Source organism: Scyliorhinus torazame, chromosome 21, assembly GCF_047496885.1.
Source record: "Scyliorhinus torazame isolate Kashiwa2021f chromosome 21, sScyTor2.1, whole genome shotgun sequence".
In the NCBI taxonomy this organism is placed as follows: Eukaryota; Metazoa; Chordata; class Chondrichthyes; order Carcharhiniformes; family Scyliorhinidae; genus Scyliorhinus; species Scyliorhinus torazame.
Window position 1 is genome coordinate 66,010,174 of NC_092727.1, and position 20,815 is coordinate 66,030,988.

Genomic DNA, 20,815 nt, shown 5'->3' on the forward strand with positions numbered 1-20,815 from the left:
CCATCCATCCTTGCGAACTACCATCCCAATTCTAACCTCCCTTTCCTCTTTGACCATACAGGTGGCATGGTGACACAGTGGTTAGCTCTGCTGCCTCACAGCGCCAGAGACCTGGGTTCGATTCCGGCCTTGGGTGACTGTCTGTGTGGAGTTTACATGTTCTCCGTATCTGCATGGGTTTCCTCCCGGTGCTCAGTCTTCCTCCCACAGTCCAAAGCTGGGCAGGTTAGGTGAATTGGACATGATAAAACTACATGTCCAGGGATGTACAGGTTAGGTGGGGTTACGGAAATAGAGTGGGGAGTGAGCCTAGGTAGGATGCTTTTTCAGGGGATCGTTGCAGACTAGATGGGTTGAATGGCCTCATTCTATACTGCAGGGATTCTATGCTTCTATGTCACAAGAGGTCAGCATCTCCAGAATTAAAATTGGTTCTCTTTTCCTTCATCAATCTCCCCTTATTTCCCACTTTACATTTGGACTTCAATTATCTCTCCACTCAGCTCTTAAATTTATTCTCCAGCTTTCCTGTAGGACCATAGCCAATATGTAGATTGTCTTTAGCACAGATCAGTTTGCTCTGCTGAATGCTGCTCTGTTATAACATTAGTGTTTAGATGACCATTAGTTTCCAAATTTCTCACCCTCTCCTTTAAATACTTTGACTACCTTCATTCTACTTGATTGGATTTGATTTATTATTGTCACATGCATACAGTGAAAAGTATTGTTTCTTGCATGCTATACAGACAACGCAGACCGTGCACAGGGAAAGAAGGAGAAAGTACAGGATGGAATGCTACAGTCATAACTAGGATGTAGAGAAAGGATCAACTTAATACCAGGTAGTCTGCAAGGAAGAAGCTGTTCAATTTTAAAAAATTCTCACCCATCGAATCTGCACCGAACCCCCCGAAAAAGCACCCCATCCAGTCCCACTCTCCTCCCCGCAACCCCATAACCTTACCTACTCTACACATCTTTGGACTGTGGGAGGAAGCCGGAGCACCCAGAGGAGAACACGGGGAGAACGTGCAAACTCCACACAGTCAGTGACCCAAGGCCGGAATTGAATCAGTGCCCCTGGCGCTGAGAGGCAGCCATGCTAACCACTGTGCCACCATACCAACATCCAATACTTGGCACTGGTGCCATTTGAATTTCTTTTGCCATATTCACGTCATTTCCTCCACTCGTTGTGTTGCTCAAAGCTGACATAATTCCTCTTTGAAGCATAGATATGTTCAGGCACACAAAGAGGCCATTCAGCCCATCTTGTGCTTGCCAACCAGAGGTGAAAATATAAACTAGCTGCTCATTTTAATCACACTTTGCAGCACCGTAATCTTGCAGTTATAGCAGCTGCCCAGTGCTCACAGCCAACTACTTATCCACCACCAAATGAGATTACATGTCCATCAACTGGGTTAGTCTTCAGCTGCCACGGTTTGGTTCACTTGGATTTGTCCAAACCCAGCTGCAATTTCTGAGCGGTTTCCTCTTCCTCTGAATCGGTCACGATCCATGCCCCTCAGATTATTGCTGTCATAATTCTCAATTAGCACAACCATCAATTTGAGTGCTTTCTTTATTCATTTAAAAAAATATATATATTTATTAAAGTATTTTAACAAAACAAAACAATTTTTTCCCCTTACAAACAGTAAACCCCCCCCTCCCCCCGTAACAAAATAATGCAAAATCGCCCTGAGCAAGATAGATACATGTAAGATGATATATTTACAGAGCTTTATACACTGGCTCTCGCCCATTCGTGCCAGTTTCCCCCACCCTCCATGTTATCCCCCGCTCGTCCGTCCCCTCAAACAATCTCTCGCTCCACCCCCCCCTCCCCCAGGGTTGCTGCTGCTGCTGACCGACCTTCCTCTAACGCTCCGCGAGGTAGTCTAGGAACGGTTGCCACCGCCTGTAGAACCCCTGCGCAGACCCCCTTAAGGGAAACTTAATCCTTTCCAACTTTATGAACCCAGCCATGTTGTTTGTCCAGGCCTCCACACTAGGGGGCTTCGCCTCCTTCCACATCAGCAAGATCCTTCGCCGGGCTACTAGGGACGCAAAGGCCAGAATGCCGGCCTCTTTCGCCTCCTGCACTCCCGGCTCGTCCACTACTCCAAATATTGCTAGCCCCCAGCTTGGCTTGACCCGGACTTTCACCACCTGAGATATTGCTCCCGCCACTCCTCTCCAGAACCCCTCCAGTGCCGGGCATGACCAAAACATATGGACATGGTTCGCCGGACTCCCTGAACACCTTCCACATCTGTCCTCTACCCCAAAGAACCTACTCAGCCTCGCCCCCGTCAAGTGCGCTCTGTGAACCACCTTAAATTGTATCAGACTGAGCCTGGCACATGAGGAGGAGGAATTGACCCTACTCAGGGCATCAGCCCACAAACCTTCCTCGATCTCCTCCCCCAACTCCCCCTCCCATTTGCCCTTCAATTCTTCTGCTAGCGCTTCTCCCGCTTCTTTCATCTCTTGGTGTATTGCCGAAACCTTGCCCTCCCCGACCCATACACCCGAGATCACCCTGTCTTGAATTTCCTGTGTCGGGAGCAGTGGGAATTCCCTGACCTGTCGCCTCACAAAAGCCCTCACCTGCATATATCTGAATGCATTTCCCGGGGGTGGCTCAAACTTCTCCTCCAGTGCCTCTAGGCTCGCAAATGTCCCGTCGATGAACAGGTCCCCCATTCTTCTAATGCACGCCCGGTGCCAGCCCTGGAAACCCCCGTCCATCTTCCCCGGGACAAACCGGTGGTTAGCCCTGATCGGGGACCACACCGAGGCTCCCACTGCACCCCTATGCCGTCTCCACTGGCCCCAGATCCTTAACGTTGCCGCCACCACCGGGCTCGTGGTGTACTTTGATGGCGAGAGCGGCAATGGCGCCGTCACCAGCGCCCCCAAGCTCGTTCCTTTGCAGGACGCCATCTCCATCCTCTTCCATTCCGCCTCCTCACCCTCCATAACTCACTTTCGGATCATCGCCACGTTTGCTGCCCAGTAGTAGCTCCCTAGGTCTGGCAGCGCCAGCCCTCCTCGGTCCCTACTGCGCTCCAAGTACCCTCTCCTTACCCTCGGGGTTTTGTTCGCCCACACAAACCCTATAATACTCCTCCCTACTCTCTTGAAAAAGCCTTTGGTGATCACGATGGGGAGGCACTGGAACACAAACAAAAACCTCGGAAGGACCACCATTTTTACCGACTGCACTCTACCCGCCAACGAGAGCGGCAACATGTCCCATCTTTTGAAGTCCACCTCCATTTGGTCCACCAACCTCATCAGATTCAGTTTGTGTAGGGCCCCCCAGCTCCTGGCTATCTGGATCCCTAGATACCGAAAAAAACCCTCCGCCCTCCTCAGCGGTATGTCCCCTATCCCTCTTGCTTGGTCCCCTGCCTGTAGTACAAAAAGCTCGCGCTTCCCTACATTGAGCTTATAGCCCGAGAACTCCCCAAACTCCCTCAAAGTTTGCACAACCTCCACCATCCCCTCCATTGGGTCCGCCACATACAGCAGCAGGTCGTCCGCATATAGCGACACCCGATGCTCTTTCCCCCCGCGGACCACCCCCCTTCATTTATTAGACTCCCTCAGTGATATGGCCAAGGGTTCGATCGTCAATGCAAACAACAGGGGGGACAAAGGGCACCCCTGCCTCGTTCCTCGGTACAGCCGAAAGAACTCCGACCTCCGCAGGTTCGTCACCACACTCGCCACCGGGGCGCTGTAAAGGAGCTTAACCCAGCTAATAAACCCTCCCCCGAACCCAAACCTACGCAGCACTTCGCAGAGGTACTCCCACTCAACTCGGTCAAAGGCCTTTTCCGTGTCCATGGCTGCCACTATCTCCGCCTCTCCCTCCTCCGATGACATCATTATCATGTTTAAGAGCCGTCGCACATTCGTATTTAATTGCCTGCCCTTTACAAATCCCGTCTGGTCCTCATGTATCACCCCCGGGACACAGTCCTCAATCCTCGTGGCCAGCAATTTTTTTCCCCGTACTCGTAGGTCGCCCCCTGCTCCTTCCTCCACTGTGCATCCGCCTTCCCAGTGGTCAACAGGTTTTTTTTTTTTTTTTTTTTTAAATAATATTTTATTGAAAATTTTTGGTCAACCAACACAGTACATTGTGCATCCTTTACACAACATTGTAACAATACAGATAATGACCTTTTTTAAATTTAAACAAAAACAACAACAAATAAATAAATATTAAATAACAAAAAATAAAAACTAGCCCTAATTGGCAACTGCCTTGTCTCAGGCCACCCCCCCCCCCCCCCATTCCCCCCCCCCCCAGTCCTGGGCCGCTGCTGCTGCCTTCTTTGTTCTCCCCTATCTATCTTTCCACAAGATATTCGACGAACGGTTGCCACCGCCTAGTAAACCCTTGAGCCGACCCCCTTAGGACGAACTTAATCCGCTCTAACTTTATGAACCCCGCCATATCATTTATCCAGGTCTCCACCCCCGGGGGCTTGGCTTCTTTCCACATTAGCAATATTCTGCGCCGGGCTACTAGGGACGCAAAGGCCAAAACATCGGCCTCTTTCGCCTCCTGCACTCCCGGCTCTTGTGCAACCCCAAATATAGCCAACCCCCAGCTTGGTTCGACCCGGACTACTACTACTTTCGAAAGCACCTTTGTCACCCCCATCCAAAACCCCTGTAGTGCCGGGCATGACCAAAACATATGGGTATGATTCGCTGGGCTTCTCCAGCACCTCGCACACCTATCCTCCACCCCAAAAAATTTACTGAGCCGTGTTCCAGTCATATGTGCCCTGTGTAATACCTTAAACTGAATCAGGCTTAGCCTGGCGCACGAGGACGACGAGTTTACCCTGTTTAGGGCATCAGCCCACATCCCCTCCTCAATCTCCTCCCCTAGCTCTTCTTCCCATTTCCCTTTTAGTTCGTCCATCATAGTCTCCCCTTCGTCTCTCATTTCCCTATATATATCCGACACCTTACCGTCCCCCACCCATTTCTTTGAGATGACTCTGTCCTGCACCTCTTGTGTCGGGAGCTGCGGGAATTCCCTCACCTGCTGCCTCGCAAAAGCCCTCAATTGCATGTACCTGAATGCATTCCCTTGGGGCAACCCATATTTCTCGGTCAGCGCTCCCAGACTCGCAAACTTCCCATCCACAAATAGATCTTTCAATTGCGTTATACCTGCTCTTTGCCACATTCCATATCCCCCATCCATTCCCCCCGGGGCAAACCTATGGTTGTTTCTTATCGGGGACCCCCCCAGTGCTCCGGTCTTTCCCCTATGTCGTCTCCACTGTCCCCAAATCTTCAGTGTAGCTACCACCACCGGACTCGTGGTATAGTTCCTTGGTGAGAACGGCAATGGGGCTGTCACCATAGCCTGCAGGCTGGTCCCCCTACAGGACGCCCTCTCTAATCTCTTCCACGCCGCTCCTTCCTCCTCTCCCATCCACTTACTCACCATTGAAATATTAGCGGCCCAATAATACTCACTTAGGCTCGGTAGTGCCAGCCCCCCCCTATCCCTACTACGCTGTAAGAATCCCTTCCTCACTCTCGGAGTCTTCCCGGCCCAAACAAAACCCATGATACTCTTTTCTATCCTTTTGAAAAAAGCCTTCGTGATCACCACCGGGAGAAACTGAAACACAAAAAGGAATCTCGGGAGGACCACCATCTTAACCGCCTGCACCCTCCCTGCCATTGACAATGCTACCATATCCCATCTCTTGAAATCTTCCTCCATCTGTTCCACCAACCGCGTCAAATTTAGCCTGTGCAATGTGCCCCAATTCTTAGCTATCTGGATCCCCAGGTAACGAAAGTCTCTTGTTACCTTCCTCAACGGTAGGTCTTCTATTTCTCTACTCTGCTCCCCTGGATGCACCACAAACAGCTCACTCTTTCCCATGTTCAATTTATACCCTGAAAAATCCCCAAACTCCCCAAGTATCCGCATTATTTCTGGCATCCCCTCCGCTGGATCCGCCACATATAGTAGCAGATCATCCGCATATAAAGATACCCGGTGTTCTTCTCCTCCCCTAAGTATTCCCCTCCATCCCTTGGAACCTCTCAGCGCTATCGCCAGGGGCTCAATCGCCAGTGCAAACAGTAATGGGGACAGAGGACATCCCTGCCTTGTCCCTCTATGGAGCCGAAAATATGCCGATCCCCGTCCATTCGTGACCACACTCGCCACTGGGGCCCTATACAACAGCTGCACCCACCTAACATACCCCTCTCCGAACCCAAATCTCCTCAACACCTCCCACAGATAATCCCACTCCACTCTATCAAATGCTTTCTCGGCATCCATCGCCACTACTATCTCCGTTTCACCCTCTGGTGGGGCCATCATCATTACCCCTAACAACCTCCGTATGTTCGTGTTCAGCTGTCTCCCCTTCACAAACCCAGTTTGGTCCTCATGAACCACCCCCGGGACACATTCCTCTATTCTCATTGCCATTACCTTGGCCAAGACCTTGGCATCTACATTGAGGAGGGAGATTGGTCTGTAGGACCCGCATTGTAGCGGATCCTTTTCCTTCTTTAAAAGAAGCGATATCGTTGCTTCTGACATAGTCGGGGGCAGTTGTCCCCTTTCCTTTGCCTCGTTGAAGGTCCTCGTCAGTAGCGGGGCGAGCAAGTCCAAATATTTTCTGTAAAATTCAACTGGGAATCCGTCCGGTCCCGGGGCCTTTCCCGTCTGCATGTTCCTAATTCCTTTCACCACTTCTTCTACCGTGATCTGTGCTCCCAATCCCATCCTTTCCTGCTCTTCCACCTTGGGAATTTCCAGCCGATCCAAAAACTCCATCATTCTCTCCCTCCCATCCGGGGGTTGAGCTTCATACAATTTTTTATAAAATGTCTTAAACACTTCATTCACTCTCTCCGCTCCCCGCTCCGTCTCTCCATCTTCGTCTCTCACCCCCCCTATTTCCCTCGCTGCTCCCCTTTTCCTCAATTGGTGTGCCAGCAATCTGCTCGCCTTCTCTCCATATTCATACTGTACACCCTGCGCCTTCCTCCATTGTGCCTCTGCAGTGCCTGTGGTCAGCAAGTCAAATTCCACATGCAGCCTTTGCCTTTCCCTATACAGTCCCTCCTCCGGTGCTTCCGCATACTGTCTGTCCACCCTCAAAAGTTCTTGCAACAACCGCTCCCGTTCCTTACTCTCCTGCTTCCCTTTATGTGTCCTTATTGATATCAGCTCCCCACTAACCACCGCCTTCAACGCCTCCCAGACCACTCCCACCTGAACCTCCCCATTGTCATTGAGTTCCAAGTACTTTTCAATGCATCCCCTCACCCTTAAGCACACCCCCTCATCCGCCATTAGTCCCATATCCATTCTCCAGGGTGGACGCCCTCTTGTTTCCTCCCCTATCTCCAAGTCTACCCAGTGTGGGGCATGATCCGAAATGGCTATAGCCGTATATTCCGTTCCCCTCACCCTCGGGATCAATGCCCTACCCAACACAAAAAAGTCTATGCGTGAATAGACTTTATGGACATAGGAGAAAAACGAGAACTCCTTACTCCTAGGTCTACTGAATCTCCACGGGTCCACCCCTCCCATCTGCTCCATAAAATCCTTAAGCACCTTGGCTGCTGCCGGCCTCCTACCAGTCCTGGACTTCGACCTATCCAGCCTTGGTTCCAACACCGTGTTAAAGTCTCCCCCCATTATCAGCTTTCCGGTCTCTAGGTCTGGGATGCGTCCTAGCATTCGCCTCATAAAATTGGCATCGTCCCAATTCGGGGCATACACGTTTACCAACACCACCATCTCTCCCTGTAATTTGCCACTCACCATCACGTATCTGCCCCCGTTATCCGCCACTATAGTCTTTGCCTCGAACATTACCCGCTTCCCCACTAATATAGCCACCCCCCTGTTTTTCGCATCCAGCCCCGAATGGAACACCTGCCCTACCCATCCTTTGCGCAACCTAACCTGATCTATCAGTTTCAGGTGCGTTTCCTGTAACATGACCACATCTGCTTTAAGTTTCTTAAGGTGTGCGAGTACTCGTGCCCTCTTTATCGGCCCGTTAAGCCCCCTCACGCTCCACGTGATCAGCCGAGTTGGGGGGCTTCCCACCCCCCCCCCTTGCCGGTTAGCCATCATCTTTTTCCAGCTTCTCGCCCAGTTCCCACGCGGCTGTATTTCTCCCAGACGGTGCCCCCCCACCCATCCTTTCCCGCACCCACTCCCCCCTTTCCCCAGCAGCAGCAACCCAGTAATTCCCCCCTCCCCCCCCCCCCCGCCAGACCCCCCGCTAGCGTAATTACTCCCCCCATGTTGCTCCCAGAAGTCAGCAAACTCTGGCTGACCTCGGCTTCCCCCCGTGATCACGGCTCGCCCCGTGTGGCGCCCCCTCCTTCCTGCTTCTCTATTCCCGCCATAATTATCATAGCGCGGGAACCAAGCCCGCGCATTTCCCTCGGCCCCGCCTCCCATGGCCAACGCCCCATCTCCTCTCCCTCCCCACCTCCCCCCATCACCACCTGTGGGTGAAAGAAAAGTTACCATACCGCAGGATTAATCATACAATCCCTCTTCGCCCCCCCCCCCCCCCCCGCACTCGTCCCACCACTTTGTCCAAACGTTCATTTTCGTAGTCCAATCATTCCAATTTTTCTTCTACAATAAAAGTCCACGCTTCATCCGCCGTCTCAAAGTAGTGGTGCCTCCCTTGATATGTGACCCACAGTCTTGCCGGTTGCAGCATTCCAAACTTTATCTTTTTTTTGTGAAGTACCGCTTTGGCCCGATTAAAGCTCGCCCTCCTTCTCGCCACCTCCGCACTCCAATCTTGATAGACGCGGATCACCGCGTTCTCCCATTTACTACACCGAGTTTTCTTCGCCCATCTAAGGACCATTTCTCTATCCTTAAAACGGAGAAATCTCACCACTATGGCTCTGGGAGCTTCTCCTGCTCTCGGTCCTCGCACCATAACTCGGTATGCTCCCTCCACCTCCAACGGACCCGTCGGGGCCTCCACTCCCATTAACGAGTGCAGCATCGTGCTCACATATGCCCCGACGTCCGCCCCCTCCACACCTTCAGGAAGGCCAAGAATCCTCAAGTTGTTCCTCCTTGCGTTATTTTCCAGTGCCTCCAACCTCTCCACAGATCGTTTCTGGTGTGCCTCCTGCATCTCCGACTTCACCACCAGGCCCTGTATGTCGTTTTCATTCTCTGCTGCTTTCGCCTTCACGACCCGAAGCTCCTGCTCCTGGGTCTTTTGTTCCTCTTTCAGCCCTTCAATCGCCTGTAATATCGGGGCCAACAACTCTTTCTTCATTTCCTTTTTTATCTCCTCCACGCAGCGTTTCAAAAACTCTTGTTGTTCAGGGCCCCATATGAAACTGCCACCTTCCGACGCCATCTTGGTTTCTGCTTGCCTTCCTTGCCGTTGTTCCAAAGGATCCGCTGCAATCCGGCCACTTTCCTCTCCTTTTTCCATCCGTGTCCAGGGGGAACACCCTTCTGGCTTACCGCACGGTGTTTTCAGCCGTTAAAATTGCCGTTGGGGCTCCTATCAAGAGCCCAAAAGTCCGTTTCACAGGGAGCTGCCGAAACGTGCGACTCAGCTGGTCATCGCCGCATCCGGAAGTTAGTGGTCAACAGGTTAAACTCCGTCTGGAGCCGTCGCCTTTCCCCAAGTAATCTTTCCTCCGGGGCCTCTGCGTATCTCCTGTCCACTTGCAGAATCTCCCCCACTAACCTCTCCCTTTCCATGCCCTCTGTCTTCTCCCTATGAGCCCTGATGGAGATTAGCTCTGCCCTGATCACCGCCTTCAACACCTCCCATACCACCCCCACTCGCACCTCCCCATTGTCATTGGCCTCCAAGTACCTTCAATACACCCCCTTACCTTACCACACACCACCTCAACTGCCAACAGTCCCACATCCAACCGCCACAGCGGGCGTTGGTCCCTCTCCTCTCCCAGCCCCACTTCCACCCAGTGCGGGGCATGGTCCGAAACGGCTATGGCCGAATACTCCGTCCCCTCCACCCTCGGGATGAGCGCCCTGCCCAGCACAAAGAAGTCTATCCGGGAGTATGCCTTGTGCACGTGGGAGAAGAAAGAAAATTCCCTGGCCTGTGGTCTTGTGAACCTCCATGGGTCCACTCCCCCCATCTGGTCCATAAACACCCTGAGCACCCTGGCCGCCGCCGGCCTCTTTCCCGTCCTTGATCTAGAGCGGTCTAGTGCTGGGTCCAGCACTGGGTTGAAGTCCCCTCCCATTATCAGGCCTCCTACCTCCAGGTCCGGGATGCGCCCCAACATGCGCTTCATAAATCCAGCATCATCCCAGTTCGGGGCGTATACATTAACCAACACCACCCACGTCCCTTGCAACCTACCAATCACCATCACGTATCTCCCTCCATTGTCCGCTACGATAGTCTTGGCCTCAAATGACACATGTTTTCCCACCAGAATTGCCACCCCTCTGTTTTTTGCGTTCAGTCCCGGGTGAAATACCTGTTCTTAACCTCTTCTTAACCTAACCTTAACATCCTCTTCTTAACCTAACCTGGTTACACCTTCAGGTGTGTCTCTTGGAGCATAGCCACGTCTACCTTCAGTCCCTTCAAGTGCGCGAACACTCGAGCCCTCTTCACCGGTCCGTTCAGGCCCCTCGCATTCCACGTTATCAGCCGGATTGGAGGGGCTCTCGCCCCCCCCCCCCCGCGCCGACTAGCCATCTCCTTTTCTGGGCCAGTCCCGTGTCCGCATCTCCCTCACCTCCGTCCCGGCCACTTCTTCTGTGTCCCATTCCCTTTCGGCCAGTGCAGCAGCAACCCTGTTTACCCCCCCTCCCCGACTAGCCATCTCCTTTTCTGGACCAGTCCCGTGTCCGCGTCTCCCTCACCTCCGTCCCGGCCACCTCTTGTGTGTCCCATTCCCTTTCGGCCAGTGCAGCAGCAACCCTGTTTCCCCCCCCCCCCCCCCCCCGCTAGACCCCTGTCTAGCTTTTTTGCTCCCCCCATATCACTCCCGTAAGTCAGCTGACGCCTGCTGACCCCGGCTTCCCTCGCCATCCCTTTGACCCCCCCCCCCCGTGGGAATCTCCCCATCAATAGATGTTCCTACGCTCCCCCTCTCACCTTTCCTCCCACGCGCGGGAGAAAAACCCCGCGCTTTCCAGAGCCTGCCCCCCCCCCCCCTCCCGACTAGCCATCTCCTTTTCTGGACCAGTCCCGTGTCCGCGTCTCCCTCACCTCCGTCCCGGCCACCTCTTCTGTGTCCCATTCCCTTTCGGCCAGTGCAGCAGCAACCCTGTTTCCCCCCCCTCCCGCTAGACCCCTGTCTAGCTTTTTTGCTCCCCCCATATCACTCCCGTAAGTCAGCTGACGCCTGCTGACCCCGGCTTCCCTCGCCATCCCTTTGACCGCCCCCCCCCCCCCCCGTGGGAATCTCCCCATCAATAGATGTTCCTACGCTCCCCCTCTCACCTTTCCTCCCACGCGCGGGAGAAAAACCCCGCGCTTTCCAGAGCCTGCCCCCCCCCCCCCCCCGACGCAGCTTCTGTTGCGGCCTTGTCTCTCGTCCCCAGCCCATATAACATTCCCTGTGCGTGCTTACCCCCCTATATACAACCGCCATCATACTTCAACCCTCAAATACCCCCCACCCTCAATTAGAGTCCAACTTTTCAGTTAATATAAAGGTCCACGCCTCTTCAGGCGTTTCGAAGTAGTAGTGTTGGCCGTTATATGTGACCCACAGTCGCGCTGGTTGCAACATTCCAAATTTCACTCCTTTCCGATGCAGCACCGCTTTGTCCCGGTTGAAACCCGCTCTCCGCTTAGCGACCTCCGTGCTCCAGTCCAGGTATATTCCAATCTCAGCATTGTCCCACTTGCTGCTCCGCTCTTTCTTGGCCCATTTCAGGACCCTCTATCTGTGAACCGTTGAAATCTCACCACCATTGCCCTTGGCGGCTCGTTTGCTTTGGGCTTGCTCGCCAGCACCCGGTGCGCCCCTTCCAGCTCCAGCAACCCCGTGGGGGCCTCCGTGCCCATCAGCGCCCCGATCATCGTGCCCGCATATGCCGCGGCGTCGGCCCCATCCACTCCTTCTGGGAGACCCAGGATCCTCAAATTGTTTCTCCTCGACCTGTTCTCCAGGTCTTCGAGTCTTCCCGCCCACGTCTTGTGTAGCGCCTCGTGCCGCTCCACTCTCACTGCCAGGCCCAAGAGCTCGTCCTCATTCTCACTCACTTTGTCCTGGATCTCCTGGATCTTCACCTCGTGGGCTTTCTGGGTTTCCCCAAGTCCTTCAATTAATGCCAGCATCGGCGCCACCATCTCCTTGCGCAGTTCCTCGAAGCAGCGCTTAATGAATTCTTGCATCACTTCTTTGTCCCCGGCCGCCGCCATTTTGTTTATTTTACCCTTCTTCTCCCGCTGCTCCAGTGCCGTTTTTTTGGCCGTTTCGCTGTGGGTCCGGTCCATACAGGTTAGTGGGGGACCTCTCTCCTCTCTTCCCCACGGGTTGGCTGTGTAAAAAATCCCGTTGGGGCTCTTCTATCGAGCCCGAAAGTCCGTCTTAGCGGGAGCTGCCGATTCGTGCGGCCTAGCTCCGCATAGCCGCAACCGGAAGTCTGCTTTCTTTATTCATTTACATACACCCTGGATAGTTAAGTCTATCCTTCATATCCTTTGGCCTTTTTTTGATCCTCTCCGAACACAGGTCTTGTAATCTTAATGTTTTTATAGTTACTCTCCCAGTGCCTCGGTCCTCCGTTCAGTTGTCAGGAAATGAATAAGGTCGATAAACACAGACCCTGGGCTTTTCATATAATAGTTCCTCCTATTGATCCTGCTACTGGTTTCCATTCCTGATTTCCCATTGCAAGTCCTGGACTGAATCTTCTTTCCTCCTCTTGTGTGGCACAGCATGTAGGCAGCTGGTTATTGACACTGCTCTGCATCAACAACGGAAATACTCCTTTCCTGACCCAAGACATTCCGCATCCTGCAAGTTGTACAAATCATGTGCCTCATTCTGGATCCCATCATTCAGCTGCTGTGTTACTCACAAGTAGTAACCCTACAACTCTCTTCCCAGCTGTATTGGTGGTGACGAGTTGGGCCTGCTATTTCCAGCACCGAATGTCTTCCCAACTTAAACTCACTGTCACCCTTTTGCAGCCAGCCTCTTGGGCCTTTGGTAGCCTCACAGCAGAGATTCAACAGTACCTTTGTTAAATTAAACAATATTACTAAATGTCCCATATCACTAAGTAGGACATCAGCAGTAACACCTCTGACTGGTATTATGATTTTCTTTGAAACTAGTAACTGCTTTTGTTAAAAAGAAAACCTAAATCCCAATTATTTACGGAAAGAATGCAGCCACAAGAATCCACTGCTTAAAACAGAAGATATTTTTACTATACAACAATAATAATAATCTTTATTAGTGTCACAAGTAGGCTTAAATTAACACTGCAATGAGGTTAATGTGAAATTCCCTAGTCGCCACACACTGGCGCCTGTTCGGGTACACGGAGGGAGAATTCAGAATGTCCAATTCACCTAACAGCAAGTCTATCGCGATTTGTGGGAGGAAACTGACGCAGACACAGGGAGATTGTGCAGACTCCGCACAGACAGTGACCCAAACCGGGAATCGAATCCGGCTTCCTGGCGCTATGAAGCAACAGTGCTACCCACTGTGCTACCGTGCTGTGACAAGAGACAAACAAAGGAAACAGCATACACAATCTTAGTCAACCTCCTGGGTGGCACGGTAGCACAGTGGTTAGCACAGTTGCTTCACAATGCCAGGGTCCCAGGTTCGATTCCGACTTTGGGTCACTGTCTGTGCGGAATCTGCACGTTCTCCCAGTGTCTGCATAGATTTACTCCGGGTGCTCCAGTTTCATAGAATCTACAGTGCAGAAGGAGGCCATTTGGTCCATCGAGTCTGCACCGGCCCTTACAAAGAGCACCCTACTCAAGCCCACGCATCTACCAATACCCTGTAACACAGCAACCCCCACTTAACCTTTTCCTCCCACAAATCCCGAAAGACGTGCTGTGAGGTGAATTGGACATTCTGAATTCTCCCTCCATGTACCCGAACAGGCACCGGAGTGTGGCGACTAGGGGATTTTCACAGTAACTTCATTGCAGTGTTAATGTAAACCTACTTGTGACAATAAGGATTATTATTATTAGACTCAAACATACATGAAACCGATAGAGAGAGAATTGAATATGAATGTAAATGAGCAAGAAACCTAAAACCAGACTGTAAAAAGCCTCTGTACATATGTAAAAAAGAAAATAAGACAAATGTGAATCCATCACAGGCACAGACAGAAGAATTTATAAATGGGGAGTAGGGAAATGGCAGAGAAACAAAATAATTACTTGTGTCTGTCATCATGGAGGAAGATACAAAAGGCCTCCCAGAAATAGAGAATCAAGGGACTAGTGGGAATGAGGAACTGAAAGAAATTAGTATTACTAGACAAGTAATACTGGACTGTAATTTGATAAATCCCTGGGATCTGGTGATCTACATACCAGTGGTGAAAGAGGTGGCTACAGAGATATACTGGTGGTCATCTTTCAAGATTCTACAGATTCCAGAGCATTGTCTGTAGTTTAGAAGGTAGTAAAAGTAACCTCACTATTTAAGAAAGGAGGGGAAAAAAAAAAAAATATCAGGGAACTACAGGCCTATTAGTCTGACAAAGTAATATGGAAACTACTATAATCTATTATAAAGTTTATGATACCTATGCACTTAGGAAATACTAATCTGATTGCGCAGAGTCAACACTGATTTATGAAGGGGAAATCATGTTCACAAACCTGATGGGTGTTTTTTGAGGATGTGACAAGCAGAACTTTTTATTCATGGAATATGGGCGGTGGTGTCCAGGTCAGCATCTGTACCTATCCTTACTCTTGCAAAAGTTGTGGTGAGTTGACTTCTTGAACTGCTGCAGTCCATGAGGTGTAGGTACACCTACAGTGCTCTTAGGTAGGGAGTCCGAGGATTTTGACCTAGCTACAGTGAAGGAATGGTGAGTGACTTGGAGGGGAACCTCCAGGTCGTGGTGTTCCCATGTGTCTGCTACTCTTTTTCTAGATGTTAGTAGTTGTGGGTTTGGAAGGTGATAACCAAGGAGCCTTGGTGAGTTGCTGTTACTGCGTGTTGGTGGTGGCGAGAGCGACTGATTGTGGATGGGGTGCCAATCAAGTGGGCTGTTTTGCCCTTGTGTGTTGTTGGAGCTGTACTCCTCCAGGAAAGTAGAGTATTCCATTGGAACAAGTCGATGTGGTGTATTTGGTTTTTCAGAAGGCTTTCAATAAGGTCCTACAAACAGAATGGGTCTTTTGCAGGTTTAGGTTACTAGTGGGGTACCGCAAGGATCAGTGCTGGGACCATAGGCATTCACACTCTATATCAATTATTTGTGGGGGCCAAATGTAATATTTCTAAGTTTGTTGATGACACAAAACCAGATGGGACTGAAAAGTTATGAGAAAGATGTAAAGAAGATTCAGGAGAACTTGAACAAGCTTAGTAAGTGGATAAGAACATGGCAGATGGAACAACATGTCAATAATTGTGATGGAAGAATGGAACTGCACAGTATTTCTTAAATGATGGGAAATTAGGAAGTGTTGATGTCCAAAGAGACTGGGTGCCCTTGTCCATGAGTCACAGAATTAAAATGCATGTGCAGCAAGCAATTAGGAAGGCAAATGGCATGATGGCCTGTATTGCAAGAGGATTTGAGTACAGGAGTAAAGATGTCATGTTTCAATTGTATAGAACTTTCGTTAGACCACACCAGGGTGTTCAGTACAGTTTTGGTCCCTATAACTTGCCAGAGGGAGTGCAGCAAAAGTTTACCAGACTGATTCTTGGGATGGTGGGACTGTCTTATGATGAAAGATTGAGGAGACTGGGCCTTTATTCTCCAGAGTTTAGAAGAATGAAAAGTGATCTATTAGATATTTACAAAACTATTAAGGGGCTAGACACGGTAGATACTGGATGGATGTCTTCCCTAGCTGGGATTCCAGAAACAGGGGACAACATTAGAAATAAGGGGCAGACCATTTGGGACCTTGACCAGAGTCAGCTTTACTAACAATGTGATGACAAGCAACATCATGGCTAGTACAGATCAAGTTGCATGTTATAAAACTAAAGGGAAGATAATTTGGTGATTGAACTGAACCGTACAGTGACAAATAGTGATCAACAATTCTCAACCTGCCAATTAAATCTTCCTTTATCTTTCTTCGCAATCAATTGATCATTATATTATCAGAGCCCTGTGATGTGCCAACCTCATGCTGTTGGCTGTGCCTATGGCATGCAGCACCGAGTACATTATAACACACATACCTGAGTCGCAGGCATATTTTTAAAGGGAACATGTCCATTAGCCAGTTCGCATGCCGTTATTCCCAGGCTGTAAATATCAGATTTGGCATCATAACCCTGCAGATTCTACAGGAAGGAAGGGAACAAATGGTAACAGGATACACATAGTTAGCAGCTGTAAATATTATAACAAGGCATTAATATAAAGTTTCCCAATGATCAACAGCCATGTAAATGGAACTTGGTGACTAAATAACCCATAATCAGCTGCTAGAATCTCACATAGGATCGGGTTCACTCTACTAAAAGCCTTTAATTCAGCTTACTGAGAAATAAACCTGCGACACAGTAAATAAATCACTACTTCACACAACCTCCATTCAAGAATGCAGGACTCCAGTGTACATCAATTTCTCATCACCCGACCCTGATCCTACCCCCACCCTCCTGGCCTTCGGTAATCTAATGAGGATCCGACTCCTGCTGAGTGAACACAGTGGCAAAGATTTCCATGATGTGGAGATGCCGGCGTTGGACTGGAGTGAGCACAGTACGAAGTCTTACAACACCAGGTTAAAGTCCAACAGGTTTGTTTCGATGTCACTAGCTTTCGGAGCGCTGCTCCTTCCTCAGGTGAATGAAGAGGTATGTGAGAGCATTTGCAGGTAATTAAGTCTTTACAGATCCAGAGATCGGGGTAACCCCAGGTTAGAGGTGTGAATTGTCTCAAGCCAGGGCAGTTGGTAGGATTTCGCAAGCCCAGTCCAGATGGTGGGGGATGAATGTAATGAGACATGAATCCCAGCTCCCAGTTGAGGCCGCACTCATGTGTGCGGAACTTGGCTATAAGTTTCTGCTCGGCGATTCTGCGTTGTCACGGGTCCTGAAGGCCGCCTTGGAGAACGTTTACCCGGAGATCAGAGGCTGAATGCCTTTGACTGCTGAAGTGTTCCCCGACTGGAAGGGAACATTCCTGCCTGGTGATTGTTGCGCGATGGCCGTTCATTCATTGTCACAGCGTCTGCATGGTCTCGCCAATGTACCACGCTTCGGGACATGCTTTCCTGCAGCGTATGAGGTAGACAACGTTGGCCGAGTCACACGAGTATGTACCGCGTACCTGGTGGGTGGTGTTCTCACATGTAATGGTGGTATCCATTTCGATGATCTGGCACGTCTTGCAGAGATTGCCATGGCAGGGTTGTGTGGGGTCGTGGTCGCTGTTCTGAAGGCTGGGTAGTTTGCTGCAAACAATGGTTTGTTTGAGGTTGCGCAGTTGTTTGAAGGCAAGTAGTGGGGGTGTGGGGATGACCTTGGCAAGATGTTCATCTTCATCGATGACGTGTTGAAGGCTGCGAAGATGTCGTACTTTCTCCGCTCCAGGAAAGTACTGGACGAAGGGTATTCTGTCGGTTGTGTCCCGTGTTTATCTTCTGAGGAGGTCGGTGCGATTTTTTGCTGTGGCGCGTTGGAACTGTCGATTGATGAGTCGAGCGCCATATCCCGTTCGTACGAGGGCATCTTTCAGCGTCTGTAGATGTCTGTTACGCTCCTCCTCATCGGAGCAGATTCTGTGTATACGGAAGGCTTGTCCATAGGGGATGGCTTATCTCTGGATCTGTAAAGACTTAATTACCTGCAAATGCTCGCATTCTAAGCATTGTCTTGCATCTTTGAATCTGTCTATATATGTTTCTGGAACATACCTCTTCATTCACCCGAGGAAGGAGCAGTGCTCCGAAAGCTAGTGTTTCAAACAAACCTGTTGGACTCTAACCTGGTGTTGTAAGACTTCTTACTGTGCAATGATTTCCAACAGAGACCCATCGGTCTTCAAAACAAATCACCATCTATCTGAGCATTCTGGGCAGGGTCCCCGACTACAACAGGGATGGGGTTGACGGGGTTCCAGAGAGGGGACTGAGACCAAGGTTGGTGGGCAAATTTGGATGGGAAGCTTTGGTTTTCCAATTTTGACTCCACAGTGTACAATGTTTATGGAAGAAGCTCCCACCCAGAAACCAGTCCGAATGACAGTCTTGGCTTCCTTTTAGCTGGAGAGCACTTCAGAGCTGACCCACAAGGCCAAATAAGGAGCCAGCAGCAGTTAGTTGGAGCATGAGGCGGTTGATGGGGAGTGGGGGTACATAATCTGATCCCCAATTTTTGGGGAGGGAGATTTTCTGGATGGGCATTTTAATTGTATGAGCAGAGGAGGTAAGTTTGGTGGGCTGGGGGAAAACACTCCCATTTTCTCCTTACCAAGAGCCTTTACATTTGCTCTGAAGCTTTGCTCACCTCTCGCGGTTTCTCGAGTTTTCCCGACGACTGGGAAACCCAGCTGCCCACCCAGTGTTGAATAGGGCAAGTGTGAGGCTCTCTGCTTGATTATATTTAAATGTTTCCCCATCTCATCTGTTAACCCTGCGAGTGGTCAGTTTGGAGGCAAGTTTGAGATTTAATTTTTTTTCTTGCATCCGAATAGTATTCCTTCCTGCTACAGTAATACACTAAGGGCAGATACTTCCCCTCCCCCTCATCATTGTAAATAGGAGTTCCACTGGTTCAGTAACAAACTTTCCACTGCAAACCATTCCAACAAGGAACGGTAATCATACATCCTGCGTTGTTCCTCGTTCAAAATCCTGGAATGATCTTCCTAACAGCACTGTGGTGTACCTACATCGCACGGACTGCAGCCATTCAAGAAGATAGCTCACTATCACTTTCTCAAGGACAATTAGGAACGGCCAATAAATACCAACTTTGCCTGTGACACCCACATCAGAAGACTGAATTAAGGCAAAACAGTCCACACTCACTTTTGTTTCCAGAATCAGTAATCAACAATTGAAACCAAGTACAAGGAGGCGGATTCTGAGCGCAAGCTGAATAAGGGGCACCAAACTCCTGACTAAGAACAGCAGGAGCATTAACCCAAGCATTGCTTCTCAATCTACAGGTTCGTAGATGAAATTTTTTTTTCAACCAGCAGGAAACATCAGTGTCAAGTCTATTGGGATCTTGGCATTAGCTCTAGTGTTCTGTCACAGGGCAGACCACCATCACTGTAACTGGCCAGCAACAGGATCACTGTAGACGTTCCCTTGGCATTGGCCCAGTAACAATCAGAGGTCTTCCTGGTTTACTCAGCTGAATGTTGATTAATTCAAACAGTTTTGTTAAATATATTTTAATGCACCAGCAAATAATAAAATCAAAGATTTATCAGACTGGACTGATTTTGCCACACTTTCCTGGTTCCATATTGGCAAGATTATAAATATAAAATGCAACCCGATATGCAAAGAGCTTGGTTACAGGTGTGAACTTACCTGTTGCAGCAGCTCGGGACTCAGCCATGGTAATATTTTAACACTGTATTTAGGGAAGTCATGGATCACCCGTAGCCTCTGCCCATGGCTGATCATACTGAAAATACTGCGGAGTCCTGATAAATAAACCTGTCCATCTGACGATATTAGAATGTGACTTGCTTGAACACTCCTGGAAGGAAGGAAATAAGGTGGTTGAATATATACAGTTTGGTGAAACAGAGTAAAATGAACTGTCATGAGAGTGTGTGAGCCTGAGAGAGAACAGTGCCCAAGTGAAAAGCAGCGACAGAGTCAGTGGGAATCGGCACACAGGTTTGAAAGAAAAATGTAATATCAGAAAGTATCTGATAAGTTGCTGGTCGAGGTGGTTTGCACCCCAGGCCACGAAAGGAAGTTTTGGGGTGAGCAGTAATACAGGCAGGTGCCACAGGATTGGAGAGTGACACACTTATTCAAGAGTGCGGACATTAAACATTAGTTTTAATGTCAGTGTTGGGTTAGGTTTCAGAAACAACGATTAAGGAAAAAATAGGAGCCACACAGATTTATAAAAGGTAGAAGGTGCTTGGCTAATGTAATTAATGTTTTGGTAGCATAATAGAGAAGGTTGATGAAGGGAAAGAATTGGTGTCATCTATAAAATAAATGTTGTCTATATAGACTAAAAAGAGTGTTTGGCAAAGTATCACATAAAATGCTGGCACATAAAATTGAGGCTCATCAAATAAGCAGGTCAGTGTCAACTTGGGTAAAAAAATTGGCTTCAGGACAGAAAGGGACAGCCATGGTAAGTGTTTTTTAAAAAACCAGACATGTAGCTGTGGTGTTTCCCAAGGATCACTGCTCGGGCCAGTGCTTTATGGTTTTTAAAATTTTACTTTGTGTTCCATTTGTTGAGAATCCAAACTTGGAGATGTGGATGATACCGATTGATGACAGTGGGTCACGGATAGGCTAGTAAAATGGACAGATGAATACAGAAATGTGTGACCTCATTCACTTTAAGAAGTCTTACAACACCAGGTTAAAGTCCAACAGGTTTGTTTCGAATC

At 49.7% G+C, this 20,815-nt stretch overlaps 1 protein-coding gene across 4 annotated transcripts in view; it reads right to left on the reverse strand.

Annotated features, from left to right (window-relative positions):
- The window catches only part of LOC140398328 (STE20-related kinase adapter protein alpha-like), a 125,910-nt gene that overhangs the window by 16,072 nt on the left and 89,023 nt on the right, over positions 1-20,815 (reverse strand). For all 4 annotated transcript variants that reach the window (XM_072486900.1, XM_072486898.1, XM_072486896.1 and 1 more), the window contains 2 exons: positions 19,761-19,932; positions 16,447-16,551 (listed from right to left, as the gene is read on the reverse strand). In XM_072486900.1, the coding sequence (XP_072343001.1) occupies positions 16,447-16,551; positions 19,761-19,932 (277 nt within the window). The remainder of the gene's footprint in view (positions 1-16,446; positions 16,552-19,760; positions 19,933-20,815) is intronic.